This window comes from Numenius arquata, chromosome 2 (assembly GCF_964106895.1).
Source record: "Numenius arquata chromosome 2, bNumArq3.hap1.1, whole genome shotgun sequence".
NCBI classification, from domain to species: Eukaryota; Metazoa; Chordata; class Aves; order Charadriiformes; family Scolopacidae; genus Numenius; species Numenius arquata.
Genome location: NC_133577.1, coordinates 4,431,609 through 4,450,090, shown reverse-complemented (window position 1 = coordinate 4,450,090; position 18,482 = coordinate 4,431,609). Strand labels below are relative to the sequence as shown.

At 45.7% G+C, this 18,482-nt stretch overlaps 1 protein-coding gene across 1 annotated transcript; it reads left to right on the top strand.

The window, feature by feature from the left end:
• The first annotated feature begins 714 nt into the window (after positions 1 to 714).
• Positions 715 to 13,406, top strand: ALDH8A1 (aldehyde dehydrogenase 8 family member A1). The gene is made up of 7 exons (XM_074144612.1): positions 715 to 852; positions 5,597 to 5,744; positions 6,132 to 6,287; positions 8,054 to 8,203; positions 9,518 to 9,774; positions 10,937 to 11,098; positions 12,363 to 13,406. Exons 1-7 carry the CDS (start codon positions 715 to 717, stop codon positions 12,813 to 12,815), a joined length of 1,464 nt encoding a protein of 487 aa, XP_074000713.1. The 3' UTR covers positions 12,816 to 13,406.
• The last annotated feature ends 5,076 nt before the right edge of the window (positions 13,407 to 18,482 follow it).

The following is an 18,482-nucleotide window of genomic DNA, read 5'->3' as shown; positions in this document are numbered from 1 at the left end:
CTGACACATGCCGCAGAGTGTACCTGGTGGGATGGTGCTTCTCAGCTGTTCTGAATTGAAGGGCCACTCGGCTGCTTGGGTCGTTTGATGTTTGGGGCTGTTGGTGGAAAAAAAAGATAGTTTCTTGTGTTTAAAATATTTTGTTTTGGCATAACCATTGTTTTTGGGGTGACAAGGGGAAGTATCGCTGATGACAGAGCAGTGAACGAGCTGCAGACATGCTGGTCCAAGTGCCTGTTCTCTCTGTCTCCTGATGGCAAGGAGCAGGTCCCTGGCTAAGTGTTTGGGTCTTGAATTATTTTGTGTAGTTGTTGCAAAATGTCTTTCTTCAGACTTGAGCTTGAAAAGCTGGTATAGGGAGATGTTTTTCTGTCAAACCGTTCTTTTTCTGCCCTCCTTCAGTATTTTATTTCCTAGAGAGAGAGAGGGGCTGTTTTCTAACATCTCTGCTGATCCTGCCTCCACGCTTCGACTCCTAGAAAGGACCCGAATGTCGCAGAAATAGTAATTATTTTTTTTTTCCCCCCTTTTTCCTCTTTTCTGCTGTTGTTGCCAGGGTTCGTTCCCACTCGTGAGCGAGCGGCGCAGGGAAGACGGAGAGAGAGAGGGGGAGGAGTTCAGCCTCGCTGTGCAAATACACACACAACTGCTAAGCTAAGTTGGTACCTGGCAGGAAAAAAAAAAAGAAATCACAGAGGCAGCAAGCGGCTAACGATGGGGGACTCAACGCCTCTCTTAGTGCTGGAGAACTTTATAGCTGGCAAATTTGTTCCTTGTTCCTCCTACATAGACTCCTATAATCCGTCCACCGGAGATGTCTATTGCAGGGTGCCAGACAGTGGCAAAGAGGAGGTGAGTACTATCCAAACGGACAAAGAAGGTGAAAACGTTAAATGCATATAACATTCATATTTTGAGTGGGAGAGGCTGGAGGGGAGAGAGCAGAAAAAAACCCTGAAGACTTTAATACTTAAATGAGTAAGTTCTTGATTGCGTCGTGGCGCTGTGGAATCTATTGCTGCAGCAGCAAATACTGTTATTTTATTTTTTTTTTTAACGTTTTACTGTTAGAAGGTTACAAGCTGCATCCCAGGCTGGTGTAAATCAACAAAGCTTGGGTTGAACTTCAACGGAGCTCCTTCAGCTCACACGGGAGGTGTCTCGTACATAAGTTGACAGCAACGCTCAGGCTGGCATAAGTATAAACAACCTGGAAGAGAGAAAAGGGTTTATTGATCTCTTCTGTAAATAAACTTAGAGGCACGTTTAGTAGGCAGGTAGATGCGTCTTGATGGTTTGCAGTTGTCATTTAAAAGGATTTTTGGCTTGCTGGCTCTTCCCTGAAGGATGGTGAAGAGCTTGCAGACCTCTCTGGTTTTGATGTTAGCAGTTGGATGTTAAGTGGAGGCGACGAAGCGGCTGCGATGAGCGTACGTTTCCTTCTAACACCGCTTGTCCTCTGCATGGGTGTAGTGTTTCCTAGTGCTGCGCTCTCTCTCCGGTGGGATGAATGTCTCCTGGTCCTTTATACGTGATGGGCAGCCTGACATTCACCTGGGGAGCTGCAGTTTCACTGGTGCTGCTTTATAAGGGACCTACAAGTGTGTCTCTGACAGCGTTTCAGATGTATCGAGGAGAGAAATGACTGGAAAAGCTTGGGCAGCGTGAAGGGCTTGGCAAATACTGCCAAATAGCGTAGAGTATTTTCATTTCCAAAAGGCTTTTTAAAACAAACTGCTACTCTGTGTAGCTGTCCCCTTCACTTGCATTTCAGTCCTGTTGACATCTTTTATCTTTGCTTGTCTCAGCAGAAACCTTTGCAGTGTAATTTCACCTGCGTAAATATTTGCTAGATGCTGATTGACCAAGGGTTAAAGTGTAACAGGTTGGGTTTGCTAGAGTACAGCTGTGTAAGTTCATTCCAGCCCTAATTATGCCTGAAAAGACTTCTCTTTGATGTGCAGGTGCAAATCTTCCTGTTCATTCATTTGCAAAATCATTAAAACCAGAGAGATGTGAGAAAACTTAACAAAAAAGGCTGCTGGCCATTCAAATATATGTTAAGAGCAATGGCTTTTCTCTGTCAGCTTTCTGAGTTAGTGGTTGTGTGTAGCAGTGGGAACCCAGTTAAAACACCCCAAAAGTCAGCAAGTGCTTTACTCCTGCCTTTAAACAACTGTACAAGAGGTTTGGGCTCTGCAGAGCTGGCATCCGCTGGTGACTGGTGGCATACGCTGCAGGAGACAGTGCAGGCACATACTGATTAGAGGGTGTCTGGAGATTTCCAAATAAGCATCCCAACCCAGGTTCAACAAAGAACTCGGGATGCTGGTTTCTAGCAAGGGTCAATGTCCTGTTGGATTTTTTTTTTGTTGTTTTTCTTGGTTAATTTTAATGGAGGGTTAGGAGGCAGAACAGAGACAGACAGAGAATCTGTTGCCGACACTGGAATTTAACACCAGGTCAGATGAAGGAGCCGTTTCAGCCAATTTCTGCCAAAAACATTGAATGTTTTTTAGGTGTTCATTTGTCCCCTATCTAGATGTCTTAAATCCCAAACAGCAGCCCCAAAGCAGGCTGAACAGGTGCCCTGTATCTCCAAAAGACAGGCTGGCGAGGGCTAATTGGTCCTGGCAAATATCTCCTTAAAAAAACTCCATCTCTCTCTTAAGAACCTTGGTCCTGTGCATCATCCGCTGGGAAAGCAAATATAGAATCATAGAATAGTTTGGGTTGGAAGGGACCTTTAAAGGTCATCTAATCCACCTCCCCTGCAATGAGCAGGAACATCTTCAACTAGACCAGGTTGCTCAGAGCCCCGTCCAACCTGACCTTGAATGTTTCCAGGGATGGGGCATCCACCGTCTCTCTGGGCAACCCGGGCCAGTGTTTCACCAACTTCATTGTAAAAAATTCCTTCCTTCTATCTAGTCTAAATCTTCCCTTTTTTCGTGTAAAGCCACTACCCCTTGTCTTCTCATAACAGTCCCTGCTAAAAAGTTTGTCCTCATCTTTCCTGTAGGCCCCCTCTAAGTACTGAAAAGCCGCAACACCATGTCCTGAGGGCGGTTTGGGGTGTTTTGGTACCAGCCTTTAAAGATAGGTCTGGATTGTGTGTTGTTTCTCGGTCTCTGTCTTGCACAGAAGAGGAAAGCAGAAGGAAGTGTTTCAGACACACGAGTTCATAGTTGAATTCCTACGCGTGTTTTCTTTATGGCTCAACTTTTCTTCGCTGATTTTTGCTAGTCAAACTAAGTAACTGTTTAACCTTTCTACGCTCTCTTACTTCTTCTGTACAAATCTCTCTCCTTTTTTCTTTTTTTTTTCCTCTTGCTTTTTTCAGATCAATCTACTGCTGCTTCATTCCTTCCTTTGCTGATAGTCTTTTCTGCTGTCTGTGAAAATGCGACATCTTCCTTATTCTAAACCCACTGGAGGGTTAAAAATGCAGACAGTCCTAACTGCACACCAGCCCCCTATTGATGCAAGAAGCACCTGGTGGAAAAGGCCACAGAGGAGAGGACAGATGAGAAGCAGCACCACAATGGCACCTAATGACGGGAGGGTGGAAGAACAAGTTAATTAGTGAGGGTGGTATGGTTCCACAGAGGATGAACCTTTTGAGGGTAGCGTGCCATCCACACCTGACTCGCTCAAGAAGCTGCAGTTCCCCTTTCCCAGGCCTGCATTGGCCCCACTCCAGATGCCTGGTGGCTGCCAGTCTGCCACCCGTGGCACCTGAGGTTGCTGAGTGACAGTCGAAAGAGTCTGCGCTTGGCCAGTGACCTGTGTGACCTTGTGCAAGGTCACCAGTACCAGTACCATTCTGGCCCTCAAACTCTGGTCCTTATTTTTGGGGAGACTATAAAATTTGAGATGGTTTTTACAATACCCATCATCTCTGAAATAACACATTTTGAACTCAGTTTTGTGGAGCAGTTCATAGAATCATAGAATGGTTTGGGTTGGAAGGGACCTTAAAGATCACCCAGTTCCAACCCCCCTGCCATGGGCAGGGACACCTCCCACCAGACCAGGTTGCTCAAAGCCCCATCCAGCCTGGCCTTGAACCCCTCCAGGGATGGGGCAGCCACAGCTTCTCTGGGCAACCTGTTCCAGTGTCTCACCACCCTCACAGGAAAGAGTTTCTTCCTGAGATCTAATCTGAATTTCCCCTCTTTCAGTTTAAAACCATTCCCCCTCGTCCTATGGCTCCACTCCCTGATCAAGAGTCCCTCCCCATCTCTCCTGGAGCCCCTTTAGGTACTGGAAGGCTGTTATAAGGTCTCCCCGGAGCCTTCTCTTCTCCAGGCTGAACACCCCCAACTCTCTCAGCCTGTCTCAGATGGAAAGGAGTCTTTAGTGATTGCAATGTGGCAACATTAGGAGAGGTCAGAATTATCTGATTAATCTTACATCAGCATCCTCCTGGTTATTGACTTGGGCAGATTTCCAAAAGCTGAAGAAATTTATGAGCAAAAACAATGGGAAACCAACTAAGACAGCTTTGGCTAAAGCCCACCTTGATGCATATGCAAGACATTGGAAGCAATTAAGAAGTGATACACAGGAAGCAAAAACTGGGAAATAAGGTAGTAAATTAAAGTATGGAAGGATGTTGGTAAACATCTTTAGATGGGTAAACAACATCGAGAAGGGACTGCTTATAAATCAATAGATGCAGATAACTTTCATTTAAGAGCCCAGAGGAAATGACTGATGGAAAAGAGTGCTTTAGGTGAAATTTTAATCCTCTGAGGCCTAGTCTGCTTTAGAAAAGTGCTGGTATTCTGCCACTCTTCACAAGTGTCAGGGTGAAGAACCATGCAAAATACTGGCAAGACTGGCATGCATCTATATGAAATGCATATAATGATCTTTCATATCTGTAGACTTTGTTAGGTATCTGATGAAAGAACTGACTAAACCCCAAGAGTTTTAGAAAGGAGTTAATTTATTGGTTTTTTTTTATTTGAGGCTGATAATGAGTTCCCAGCTGTGCTCAGGTAAGATTAAAAATTTTCTCCGAGTGTCTGTTCTGTAAATGTATTCTTGGTCCTTGCTTGAACCAGCTGGGGAAAAGGGAAGAGGAAATCAAAGTCGAGCAGGGCATACAGTCCCTTCCTTCCCTAACCCCTTACTTCTATCATTGCCCACTGTGGCTGAAGTCCTGTGTTACAAGGATTGTGGATGTTTAAACTGAGGCTGGATTTGCTCTGGCAGGTTCTTGAACTTCCCCCCACGAGAAACAAAATTCTGCATGGGTTCAGCCAGTGACTCTTGCTGGTGCCAGTTGACGGATCCAGCATTTCCTCCAGGCCTGGAGGATGCCCCACAAGTTGCTGGAATGTAGAGAGAAGCAAGAGTTACCTTGAAATAGAGCATCAAGAGAAGAAACTGTCCTGAGTTATGAGACAGTGTCTTGAGAAGGTGAAAATGGAGAAGCTATCAACAGTCACAACTCTGAAGAGAAGCAGTGTTCCCAACAATGTGATCTGGATTATTAGCCTCTCAAATATGAGTTCATCTGCTGATTGTTTGATATTCTTTCTAAGGCCTTCCATTAATATTCACCACCTCTCTCTTGATTTTTTAGGTGGAAGCTGCTGTCAAAGCTGCCAAAGCTGCCTTCCTCATTTGGTCCTCAAAAAGTCCATTGGAAAGATCTCAGATCCTGAACAAATTGGCAGATCTGATTGAACATGACCTGGAAGCATTTGCACAAGCAGAGTCAAAGGATCAGGGTAAAAATTGGAGCTGTTGATTTCAAATGTAGAGTGTCTTACTGGATACTGAAATGGACGATATGGTCCAAATTTTTAGTGGGTATGAGCTGTTGGTGCAAATTGGAGTTGATGTGCATGAACTTTTCAGAAGTTGCTGATTTTTGGATTCCTGAGACATCGTTGCTTTTCAGAATTGCTGACGTTGACTTCAGTTGTGAGATATTTGGAATGCAATACTACAGGAGAGCTGTTTTATTGACTGTGGTTGCAATGTGCCACGGACTACTTGGGTGCAGGACAAAAGATATTTCCCCAAAACCATGCCTATCAGCTTTCAGAGCAGAGTTCCAAGCACCGTTTCTTTCTGCCCACGGTAACACAGCACCGTGTTTCGTTTCATTTCAGGCAAAACGATTACGTTTGCTAGAACAGTGGACATCCCTCGGGCCGTGTACAACTTCCGATTCTTCGCCTCTTCCATCCTTCATCACACGACAGAGTGCACCGAGATGGCAACCGTGGGCTGCGTGCACTACACCTCGCGGGCACCCGTGGGAGTCGGTAGGGTGGTCCCGAAACGCTCCAAAGCTTGGCAGAGCCTCTGCCTCAGCAGTGGCTCAATGAAGAAAGGGGTTTTTTTCAAAAGCATTCGGTGCCTCTGGGTCATGTGCTAAACATGACTGGTCTGCTAAAGCACGAGCAACTCTTTGTAAAATCAGTTTTGCTGCTTCTTGGTAAAAAGAATGCTTATACGCCTTAAAAAGCATCTGTTTGTCTCCAGTACCTGAAGGGGGCTACAGGAGAGATGGGGAGGGACTCTTGACCAGGGAGGGGAGTGATAGGACGAGAGGTAACAGTTTTAAACTGAAAGAGGGGAAATTCAGATTAGATTTTAGGAAGAAATTCTTTGCTGTGAGGGTGGTGAGACACTGGAACAGGTTGCCCAGGGAAGCTGTGGCTGCCCCATCCCTGGAGGGGTTCAAGGCCAGGCTGGATGGGGCTTTGAGCAACCTGGTCTGGTGGGAGGTGTCCCTGCCCATGGCAGGGGGGGTTGGAACTCGATGATCTTTAAGGTCCCCTCCAACTCTAACCATTCTCTGATTCTATGTTTTAACCGGGTAGCTCTCACCCTAGATATTTCTCTTACGTTTTGTGTGTGTCTGTGTGGGGAAGTTGTTGTTACTGCTGGGGACGAGAGGGGCATCCAGAAGCGCGGAGCTGCTGCTCCTGCTGGGAGAGCTGGATCCCTTTAGGGGATCAGTACCGGTTGACAAGGTGACATTTCAGCCTGTGAGTGGGGTGCACACGGAGGAGGGGGGGGGAATAAGCCGCTTTTAGCTGGGGAATTGCTGAACTCAGCCACTAGATGCTGCTAATGCTCCAGAAATAAAGTAGCTTTGCTGCACTGACAAGTAATAGCGTCGTAATGATTCCAGCATTGGGTGTTTTATCTAAATATATATCACTGTTCCACGTTCACACTCGAATTATTTAATAAAATAAAATTGGCTAACCTAGAGGGCCCATTGAGAAAGTTTTTTGTGAGCCATGGAGAACACGGGTACTTCTGGTGAAATTACTCTCGTAAGGAAAAGTCCCTCTGTGCATCTGCGCTATCAAACAGCGAGAAACCCTGTGGCTTTCGTGAGCAGGTTTAACGATTACAGATGGGTTGGTTTTTTTTTTGCCATTTCCTATGAGTGTGTAAGGTGAAAGTCTTCCCAAAGGCGATTACTGAGAAAAAGCTGGTAATGCAGCAATTCGTGGAAACAACTGTTTGTGCACTGATGAACTTTGGCACTCATAATCTAGGCTAAAATTGATCAGGAAAATATGCACTATATGCTATGCATACTCTTTTTATGTTAAAATTTGGGGGGAGGATGGGGGTTTGAAGCTCTGAAGAGCAACAGAAAGCAAGACTGATCTGAGCTAACACGTTACCTTTACTTGCTGTTTGCTAACAGGGAGTATTACCACAGACCAGTTGATGTAATTAATTGTTAGGGCCAACCTGACATTAATGTTCCTAGAAAACACTGAAAAGCTTCTTGTGAATATAAGATTATGCCCTGAAGAAGCAGCAAAACTTATTCAGAGAGTTTGGCTGATTACCTTTAGGATCATTAGCACAAATCTCTTACAATTATCAATTATCTGCCTGTGATAAATGGTTCTATCTGCAAATTTATTGTACGATTGTCCAGAAATAAAATTCATAGCCGCATTCCCTTCATAAATCTGAACTGGTGTAAAACTGCTTGAGGTTTAGAGAAATGAGTTTTGTGTCCCAGCAAAATCCTGTCTTTTGTGCTTTTGCTTTGTAGCTGGTTTAATCAGCCCTTGGAATTTGCCACTGTACTTGTTGACCTGGAAAATAGCTCCTGCCATTGCCTGTGGAAATACTGTGGTTGCCAAGCCAAGTGAGATGACGTCCGTCACAGCTTGGATGATGTGCAAACTCTTGGAGAAGGCAGGTAAGTCCCGCCGGGTGCTAGGGTGGGGGAATGGGGTGGAACTGCTCACCTCTGCCCCGTTTTTGTTGCAGAAATCAGAAAGTGCTCAAAGAATTTGGGAAATTTGACTGTAGCTGAATGTTGCACCTGGAGAATGAAAAGCTCTCCCTGTCCCCACACTATGCTATCTCTCCACCCCAGCTATTGCCCAGGTTTTTTTCCACGAGCTTCTCATGAAAAGTCTTCTTGGGTCCCTTTCCCTGCTCCAGCACTCCACTTAAGGATGTCCTATGTCTGTGGTGCCAGCAGAGGAACCATGAGGGTGTAAGAGAGTGAGAATCAGCTCTCAGTGGCTGTGTCACAGCTGTACTTGGTGCACTATTAAGAAAAACCAGGAGGACAACTGCTTCTTCCCTGAATGATTGAAAACTGGGTCTCTGGTGATGGATGTCAAGCAAGCTTGACTTCATCAGTGGAACTAGTTTTATCTTTTAACCCATGACCGCCCAGAGTTACTAAACATAGAATCACAGAATGGTTTGGGTTGGAAGGGACCTTAAAGGTCATCCAGTTCCAACCTCCCTGCCATGGGCAGGAACACCTCCCACCAGACCAGGTTGCTCAAAGCCCCATCCAGCCTGGCCTTGAACACCTCCAGGGATGGGGCAGCCATAGCTTCTCTGGGGCAGCACAGGCGTTCCAGTGCCTCACCACCCTCAGAGGAAAGAATTTCTTCCTGATATCTAATCTAAATCTCCCCTCTTCCAGTTTACAACCATTACCCTCATCCTATCGCTCCACTCCCTGGTCAAGAGTCCCTCCCCATCTCTCCTGTAGCCCCTTTAGGGACTAGAAGGGTCTATAAGGTCTCCCTGGAGCCTTCTCTTCTCCAAGCTGAACAACTCCAACTCTCTCAGCCTGCCTTTGTGGGAGAGGTGCTTCAACCCTCTGATCATCTTCGTGGCTCCTCTGGACCTGTTCCAAGAGGTCCATGTCCTTCCTGTTCTGATGACTCCAAAGCCGGACTCTACTCCAGGTGGGGTCTCCCCAGAGCGGAGCAGAGGGGCAGAATCCCTTCCCTCGCCCTGCTGGCCATGCTGCTTTTGATGCAGCCCAGGATGCTGTTGGCTTTCTGGGCTGCCAGCACGCATTGCTGGCCCATGTTGAGCTTCTCATCCACCAATCATAAGTTTCAGCTGCTACATCAGCTAAGAGTCAATCTTTGTCACCCTAGAGCTATTGGTAATTTTCTAACTTCAGAGACAAACCACAGTGAAGTGACACCAGCAGAGCAAGGGAAAGGGTGTGATGACTGTGTGCCTTTCTTCCCATCAGGGGTGCCCCACGGGGTGGTGAACGTGGTGTTTGGAACGGGTGCCAAGGCGGGAGAAGCCCTTGTCTGCCATCCCGACGTGCCTCTCATCTCCTTCACGGGAAGCACGCTGACGGCCCAGCGCATCACGGAGAAAAGCGCCCCGCACTGCAAACGGCTCTCGCTGGAACTGGGAGGCAAAAACCCCGCCATCGTCTTTGACGATGCCGACTTGAGCCAATGCATCCCCACCACCCTGAGGTCCAGCTTTGCCAACCAGGTGCCTCCCACCTCTCTAGCCTATAAACCCCATTAGTAGCAGGGGGTGCACATACCTTTGGGTCCAAATCCTACGTTGCCAGGGCCTGTTTCAGGGCTCTGTGCTGTGAGCAAACCCTAAGTAGAAAAATATGAAAAAGGTTTCATTTTTCCATAAGTAGGAAAAGAAAATAATAAAGGGCTCTTCCTTGTGCTCTCCATCAGAAGATAACAAGGTGTCATTATCCCTCTCAAAATAGATATATTGCTTATCCCTCCAGCAAGCAGCTGCTTGAAATCCCACCCTGCAAATCATGGAATAAGGGAATTGTCAGAGTTGGAAGGGACCTCTAGAGATCATCTAGTCCAACTCCCCTGCTAAAGCAGGGTTGCCCAGAGCACATCACTCAGGACTGCATCCAGGTGGGTCTTGAAGATCTCCAGAGAAGGGGACTCCACGACCTCCCTGGGCATCCTCATATTTAAATGGAACTTGCCATGTTCCAGCTTGTGCCCGTTGCCCCTCATGCTGTCACTGGGAACCACTGAAAAGAGTCCGGCTCCATCATCCTTCAACCCACCCTTTAGATACTTGTAAGCATTAATAAGGTCTCCCCTCAGCCTTCTCTTCTCCAGGCTAAAGAGTCCCAGCTCTCTCAGCCTCTCCTCATAAGGGAGAAGTGTGAAGCTTGCTCATTTTTTGGAATTAAATTAGGAGACTTCCCCCAAAATTCTACCAACGTTCATGTTCCCTCATTGCCACCCTCAGGAGAGATCACCAAAGGCAGGAAACTGTATCAGCGAAAATGTGAAGAAAAATAGCTTGGTATCAGAGAGGGATTTTCAGGAAACGAAGGCAGAGATCATTCAGAATTGGAAATCACAATTCCTATAAAAAATGTTGGAAAAGACAACGTATAATCAATGAAAAATCAAATTTACTTGTATTAGTAAGTGACTGCACAATCCCGTTATTGCGTTTTTGTCTTTTTCTTCTCTTTTCCTCTGTAATCTGGGAAAAATTCTACTTTGCAGTGTTGGTGAATGTAGTTTGCTCTCCCGAGGATGTCGCGACACAAGCCTTATTCTGACATGTGAATCCCAAGACTTGTCAATAGTACAATGTAATACGAACTGATATGGTTGGTTTTCTTTTTTTCTTCCCCCTCCCCACCCCCCGGTAGGGTGAGATCTGTCTCTGCACCTCCAGGATCTTTGTTCAGAGAGGCATATACAGCGAGTTTTTGAAGAGGTTTGTGGCAGAGGCAAAGAAGTGGAAGGTTGGGAACCCCTCAGATCCTACAGTCGACGTGGGAGCGCTCATCAGTAAAGAGCATCTAGAAAAGGTGACGTTACGTGGAGTTTACATGATCTCATCTCATCTTTGAGAGGGCTCCAAAAGGTGGTTTCAGGGGTGTATGGAAAGGACTGTGTCCTCTCTAAGGTTAGGTCTGAGGGGTGATGATTCAATGCCATTATAAGGTATCTTTTGGATAAGGTTTTCAGTGGCCTGGGATCACGTGACTACTCTGGAGAAATAAACCCCATGGGGAAAATAATTTAAAATGACAAATAACATTCCTTCCTGATTGAAGTGAAATATTTCAAAATGATTAATTCTAAATCCTGAATGTATACTAACCAATCTTACACCTCGGCAACATTTTCATGGATTTCAATATTGCATTTGCGAAGCTCAATTATTTGCCTAGTAAGGTAGCTAACAAGGTAAAAGTCTTATTTTTACATCACTCTGGAAAATTCTGGGGAATACGAGCACACCGTTACTTAGGACTGCGTGCAGTAATTTGGAATTGCGTATGTGTGGAAGGCAGCTGAGGGGATGCACAGTTAAACATAGTCTGCTTTAGTGGCTCATATGAAATGAATTTTTATGGTGTCAGGCAGAGTTCAGGAGAGCAGATGCACATAATCCGGAACTATCTGACACAATTAGCATAAGCAAGAAAACCGCAGGGTGAGAGAGAAAGCCAGACCTTTGTCATGCTTCCTGACACCTCAGCAGGTTCTCCAGACCTGCTCTGAAGTAGAGTTGTAGAAACACCCACTTCCCGAGGTCCTCGGTCTGCGACACCACAGAGCACTTCCGAGTTGAACCTACCAAGGTGGTTAAAAGAAGAAAAAAGAGAAAGAAGCCCGGTGGTATCTCTGTGGTGTTTCTACAGGGAGAGAAACCAGGCAATGATTTCAGAACAGCAGAAGCAGATCGATAGCATGTCCCATGCATTCAAGCTGGCATGTGATAGCAGCAGGATGGAAAAGCTTTAATTATTTATTGATGAGATTTTCTGTAGCATTCATGGCTTCATCATCCTAGTGGCATGCAAACATTTAACGAGCCTGCCTGTGAGGTAGGAAAATATTACTGATCCCATGAAGTAAATGAGTGAACACTGGCATGGAATACATGGCAAACTGCCCAAGCCCCTGGAAGAAGGGAGGGAGGCTCTGGGACCGCTTGTGTTTTCACCAGGGACCCGATCCTTTTGAGAATAGCTCCTGGGCTCCTGCTGGTATTCCCAGACTGGAGAGGTGAACCCTTGGGATTTGGTGTCCTTTAGCAGTGATGTTTTCCTGCTGTTTCCCCAGGTAAGGAGCTACGTGAAGAAAGCCCAAGCTGAAGGAGCCAGAGTCCTTTGTGGAGAAGGAGTGGATCCGTTGGCTCTCCCAGCTGGCAACCAGAAAGGCTATTTCATGTTGCCCACAGTTATTACCGAAGTCAAGGATGAATCTTGTTGCATGCAAGAAGAGATCTTTGGTCCTGTGACATGTGTGGTAGCATTTGATACAGAAGAAGAAGTGATTGAAAGAGCCAACAGTGTGAAATATGGTTTGGCAGCCACTGTGTGGTCCAGCAATGTGGGACGCGTTCATCGGGTGGCACGAAGACTGCAGTCCGGATTGGTGTGGACCAACTGCTGGCTCATTAGAGATCTGAACTTGCCATTTGGTGGGACGAAAGCCTCGGGCATAGGAAGGGAGGGAGCAAAGGATTCCTATGAGTTCTTCACTGAGGTCAAAACCATCACAATAAAGCACTGACATATGTCAACGGAAGTATTTTAGGGTAAAATAAATGACAGTAATTTGTGTTACCATAAATGGCTTTCTGGAACACAGACTCTGATTGTGGCCATCTTTTCCTTGAACTTTGGTCACGTAATATCAATGACGGCTGAAAATAGTCATCCCAAATGCTAATGTTGGATGCAGCCTTTCATGTTAAATGAGATCAGTGTGGACTCCACAATCAACCCATCCCAAGACAGATGACTTGCTGATCTTATGGACCCTAAAGCGTTTTGAGTGTTCCTGTCTCAAAAATCTCTCCCTCTGAGGCAGTTTGGAGAAAGGATGTTATATGACTGTGCCTGTGGTTGGTGATTTACCTTGAGGGACAAAGTGGTCAGCACATTGTGAGGCTGATACTGTAATGGGAATCAGCCCATTTCCACTATAAGCAGTATGGTCCACCTACCAATCCATACTGCACTTCACTGATGTCAGATGAGGACTAATGCTACAGCATGCTAAACACATGAGGCAGTACCTTTAATCTATTAAGTGGTATTAAACCATGGGGTCCTGAAATTCTCATGATATACAGAGACAATAAACGTTTTAATTACAACCAGCTTTACGGTATGCAGCTGAATCATCCTCAGACTTGTTCTTTAACTATCTTGAAATCACAGCCTTTTGTCACTTCTAGGCCTCCGTGGCGGTGTTTTTTACATCCCTGAACAAAGATTTGGCTACATCACGGGCAGTGGCATTCTTCATTAATAAAGACTGGAAGTGACTCCGAAGACAGCTAACTGTTGGAAATATTTGTCTCCAAAATCTAACACCACTGGCAACTCTCCCTCATTCATTTACAGAGTTTTTTTTAAAATCAGATATCTCATAAACTTGTTCACATTCCACAAAAAGAGAAATAAAGTTAGATACACGTTTTCTCCCCCCGCCCCGAGATGGCTTTGTGGCTATTGAATTTTTACAGCAGCCCTTCGTGATTTGTTTTTTTCAAGTTTTGAGCTGAATTTCACGGTAAGCATAGCCGCATGGAGTTTCAGAAATGCCTGTATTCTGAGAAGAGCCAATGAGTCATTTGGATATTTTTTTCAGGGTTGTTGGGGAAAAAAAAGGCACCTCTAAAACACAAAAAACCTGATGAAAAATTATTAGTCATGAGACATGAAAGAATGGAGAAGCAAATTGCTCTGCTGCTCCTCTGCACACCACAAAGAAAATACAGAGAGAGATTTGGGCTTAATAGAAAATGGAATTTTATTTTTTGTACAGTTTATAACACTTTTAGAGGTGTGGAAGTATGACATGCAGGGCTGTAATACCTTATGAAACCAATGTAGACAGAGGCCCGAATGCATGACGAACCTTGACATCTCTGGATCCAACCCAGTTGCAGGGCAGACCTGCCAGGCAGGCTGGGACCTTGGTCATCGGATGGGTTTGGAACAAGTACCCCCAACTGGGGATGAGTTAAGGAAATGCACAAAACTGATAGGCTCAGTGAATCGATGTATTCTGAAGAAGCACCAACATTTTTATTTTTTTTTAATTTTAAAACTCTGCCTAGGTCTATTCATGACCATGTGGTGGCAGCAGAACACCTGCGTTGGCTTTATATCCCTCAGTCACTCATTTTGCTGGGAGGGGAATGAAGGGCTATATCAGTACACGTTTCATTCTCCCAATTATTTGTGGGTTGGTTTTTTTGGTCATTTTGTTTTTGTTTTTGTTTTTGTTTTTTTTTTTTCTAAAAAATCCTGTTTGGAAGAGCAAAAGAACCCAAAAGCTGTGAAATGCTTCATTACTTTGCAGGGCAGGCATTTTCAGCAACAGCAGATGGGATATTACACAATTAGTAGGTTTGGATGGATTCCTTCCCCCACCTGGATCTGGTCTAGGTTCAGTTTTAATGAGCTGAATTTTCTTCCAGGTGTTGGTTTTGGCTTGGTGTTAAATGTGATGGGAGATTTCTGTATATTTTTCATGTATAGGAGACAAAGGCCTGTGTGTCATCTATGTGTTTCTGGCTCAAGATGTGTGAGATACTTTACAGAGAAGTGGAGTAGTAGGTGGGGAGGGGACAGAGCTCTGCAGGACCCCCATATGAGGGTCATGGAGATGGTGGCTTCATGTCCAGCATGGCTCTGAGGGTTTCTCAGGGGTGAACTCCTGGGATGCCCCCTTTGGTTGTCCCTGTGTCCAGCACCTCAGAGATAAAGGTTGTCTGCTGGTGCTAATGAGGATGCTTACTTTTGAGCAGGGAGGGAAAACCCAAAAGATAGAAAGTACTGGCCCTCTTTGTATTTTCCATCTGCAATGGATTCCTTCCTTCTCCTGTTAAGGGACAGTTTAAGTTCTTGCTTATTCTCCCATTTCATGCCCTTATAGATCATAGAACCATAGAACGGTTAGAGTTGGAAGGGTCCTTAAAGATCATCCAGTTCCAACCCCCCTGCCACAGGCAGGGACACCTCCCACCAGACCAGGTTGCTCAAAGCCCCATCCAGCCTGGCCTTGAACATCTCCAGGGATGGGGCAGCCACAGCTTCTCTGGGCAACCTGTTCCAGTGTCTCACCACCCTCACAGGAAAGAATTTCGTCTTAATGTCTAATCTAAATCTCCCCTCTTTCAGTTTAAAACCATTACCCCTCATCCTATCGCTCCACTCCTTCATAAAGAGTCCCTCCCCATCTTTCCTGAAGCCCCTTTAGGTGCTGGAAGCTGCTATAAGGTCTCCCTGGAGCCTTCTCTTCTCCAGGCTGAACAGCCCCAACTCTCTCAGTCTGTCCTCACAGCAGAGGTGCTTCAACCCTCTGATCATCTTCGTGGCCCTCCTCTGGACCTGTTCCAACAGGTCCATGTCCTTCCTGTGCTGAGGACTCCAGAGCTGGACGCAGTGCTCCACAGATGAGCAGTTTCACACATGTATATACACACACGTGTGTGTTACCTGGCGGGGAGATTTCTTGTCCAGCCTGTAGTACTGGGTAACTCCTGCATTTCACGTGCCCACCTCCAGCCTCTCTATCCCAGAATAGGGTGACGTGCTGGTGCTCGTGGCTGTGAAGCAGGTGACATGAGAGAGGTAACCTGCTTGTTCCAGGGGGCTGTCTGTGGGAACAGTGAATTCTCCTACATACCAAATGCTGTGAGCTTTCCCATGTTTTCTTTATTCAGACTGACTTCTAGTGTAGCGAGGTGTGTGGATAACCGTCTCCCATCTTACAGATGAAGAAGTCAAAGAACTTTTTCCTGCAGATGATGATGGTGCCTGGTGCAGCTGCTTTGTTTCTGGATTTTCCGCTCCCGGTCCCATGGAGGATATCCTGGAGGACAAGGCAGGTTCATCCAAAGCTTCAGTCTGACGGCTCTCGCAGAGCTCTCTGGGCTTGGAATTTTCCAACCCGACAGCAAAGCTTTTATTTTTGTAGACTGCCCTGGCTTGTGCATGAAATCATGTGGCCATTGTGAGGATTTGTTTAATTACTGTTACGTAAAGCCCGAAGAGTTGCTCCATCTGTTAATTCTTACAGATGGAGCGAATACAGTTCGGTTTAACACCAGAAGATTATCTCCTTGGCGTGAGATGATTACTTTACGTGGGTAGGTAGTCATAGATTTGCCGTACTTTACAGCTCTCAATTAGCATAGGGTTATTTTTGTTCTATTTCAGATATTTTCTTGGCACTTTTATATCTATATCTAGCTATTGTATAATGCTTGAAAGCAGTTTTTCTTAGGGAGACTCTGGGCGTACTTCGGAGAGGAGACGCATCAGTTCTAATGTTTATATTCAAATCAAGCTACGTCCCTTTTCCCACAGAGTTTGTAACTCAGGCAAAACAAAAAGTATTTGTAAAACTCCCAGGGATGAAAACAGGCTTGAAGTTCTGGGTCAAAGAAAGTTTCACGCCTAACTTAACTTAAACGCGCACAGCTAGAATGTAAGTTAAGCTAGTTTTAAAAGCTTAGCTTCGGATTTCAAAACTTCAGAAAGCCATACCTTAAGATTCAGCTTTACAGGTAGAGTCAGATCTCTTATCCCTAAGACTTTCCTCTTACAACAACAACAATGAAAGAAGAAGGGAGAAAATAAGGATGGTGGAATCCTGAGGGGGAACTGTGAGGGCTTCCCTGTCAGGTTTGTCCCCAGAGCTGAGGTATAAGTTTTTCCCCAGTCTGGAAGAATGTTTGCTCCACACCCGTCTCCGCTCCGGAAGGGATGTCACCTGAAGTGTCCAACCACTTGACTTCCAGGTTCTTATTAAGCCTATGGATTTTCTATGTGGTGAGAGAGTGAAAAATGAAAACTGAATGAAATTTTCCTAAGCTGGAAGAAGACCTGGGTTCCACTCCCCACCTTAGTTAGTAGTTAAATATGCAGTAGAAAGCAAAATGTAAGGAATAGCGGAGACCCAGAATAGTTGCAGGAAATCCTGGTGACTGGGCCATTTTCTTCATTGAATTCTGTTCCCCTCCTTTCCCAGCATTTGTTTTTGCACCTGGAGGGTGATGCTTGTACTTTGGGGGCCTCAATGCACTAATTCTGTTGTTCTGGAATATATAAAACACTTGTACTCTGGGTGAAGAGTGGTGTATAACCAGAAAGAGGGAATTACCCAGCATTATAACTGGGTAAACTGGATGCGTGTTAATGCTGCTGAAAGCTAGCTATGCATCCAGAAACTGTACGTACACGGTGCTGCCTCCTGAAAAGGAGCAGTTGGAAAGGATTTGGAGATCACGAGGGAAAGCACAATCAGTATGAGAATGCCAGCTCAGCCAGACCAGCCCGACAGAGTCAAACTCAGCATGAGCTCTGCTACGTCATTGCAATTAACGGGGGAGCCAGCAGGATCCGGGAGAGGATAAGCAGAAATGGGCTGAAAGTGCAAGTAATTGTTACCTTCGTATGCAGTATTGCCGTCATGTTGTGCATCTATTTCTGATTTCTTTTGAAGGATGTGGAGGGAGGAAAAGGATTCCCAGTTTTGAAAGAAGTCCCTCTCATGTGGGTTTTAGTCCTTGGACCATCTGTTTTGACGTCATTTGGCTTCAGAAACACTGGGGGGGGGGGTGTGGGGTGGTGTCCCCTAGATGCAGGGCAGCAATTACAGGGGTCACTGATGAGTCCAGAGGGGCAGATAGATGCACGCTACTGGGCTGGTATTTGGAAAAGCAAGTTTTGTCTTCTAAAACACAGGAAGTGATGGAACACACCTGACAGATATCCTTTCTGTTGTCCATGACACAGCCTGGTTTATGGTGTTTCTCTCTGGGACAAGGTGTCCTTAATAATTTCCTAGGAAAAGCAAATGCTTCCACAGTAGGGAGCGCGAGTGTTCTGAACGGGCTACGGCCTGTGGTTTAAAGCATGATGTTTATGGAAAGGGGGAGATGTGGAGTTGTAACCTGTGAGGTGGATCAGGCCAAGATTTCTCACCTGGTTGCAACCACTCAGTCTTTGTCCTGGGCTTTGAGAAGATATCCTGGACCTCACAGCTCGGCTCAGGTGAAGGCAGGCGTGCCTGGTCCAAGTCAGTGAGAGACAGATCATAGAATCATAGAATGGTTAGAGTTGGAAGGGACCTTAAAGATCATCCAGTTCCAACCCCCTGCCATGGGCAGGGACACCTCCCACCAGACCAGGTTGCTCAAAGCCCCATCCAGCCTGG

Bases quoted from the DNA above. Each gene is read 5' to 3' on its own strand.
- ALDH8A1 (XM_074144612.1), top strand. From the start codon at position 715: ATGGGGGACTCAACGCCTCTCTTAGTGCTGGAGAACTTTATAGCTGGC. The intron at 8,204-9,517 runs GTAAGTCCCGCC...TCTTCCCATCAG, and splicing joins CAAACTCTTGGAGAAGGCAG to GGGTGCCCCACGGGGTGGTG. The intron at 9,775-10,936 runs GTGCCTCCCACC...ACCCCCCGGTAG, and splicing joins GGTCCAGCTTTGCCAACCAG to GGTGAGATCTGTCTCTGCAC.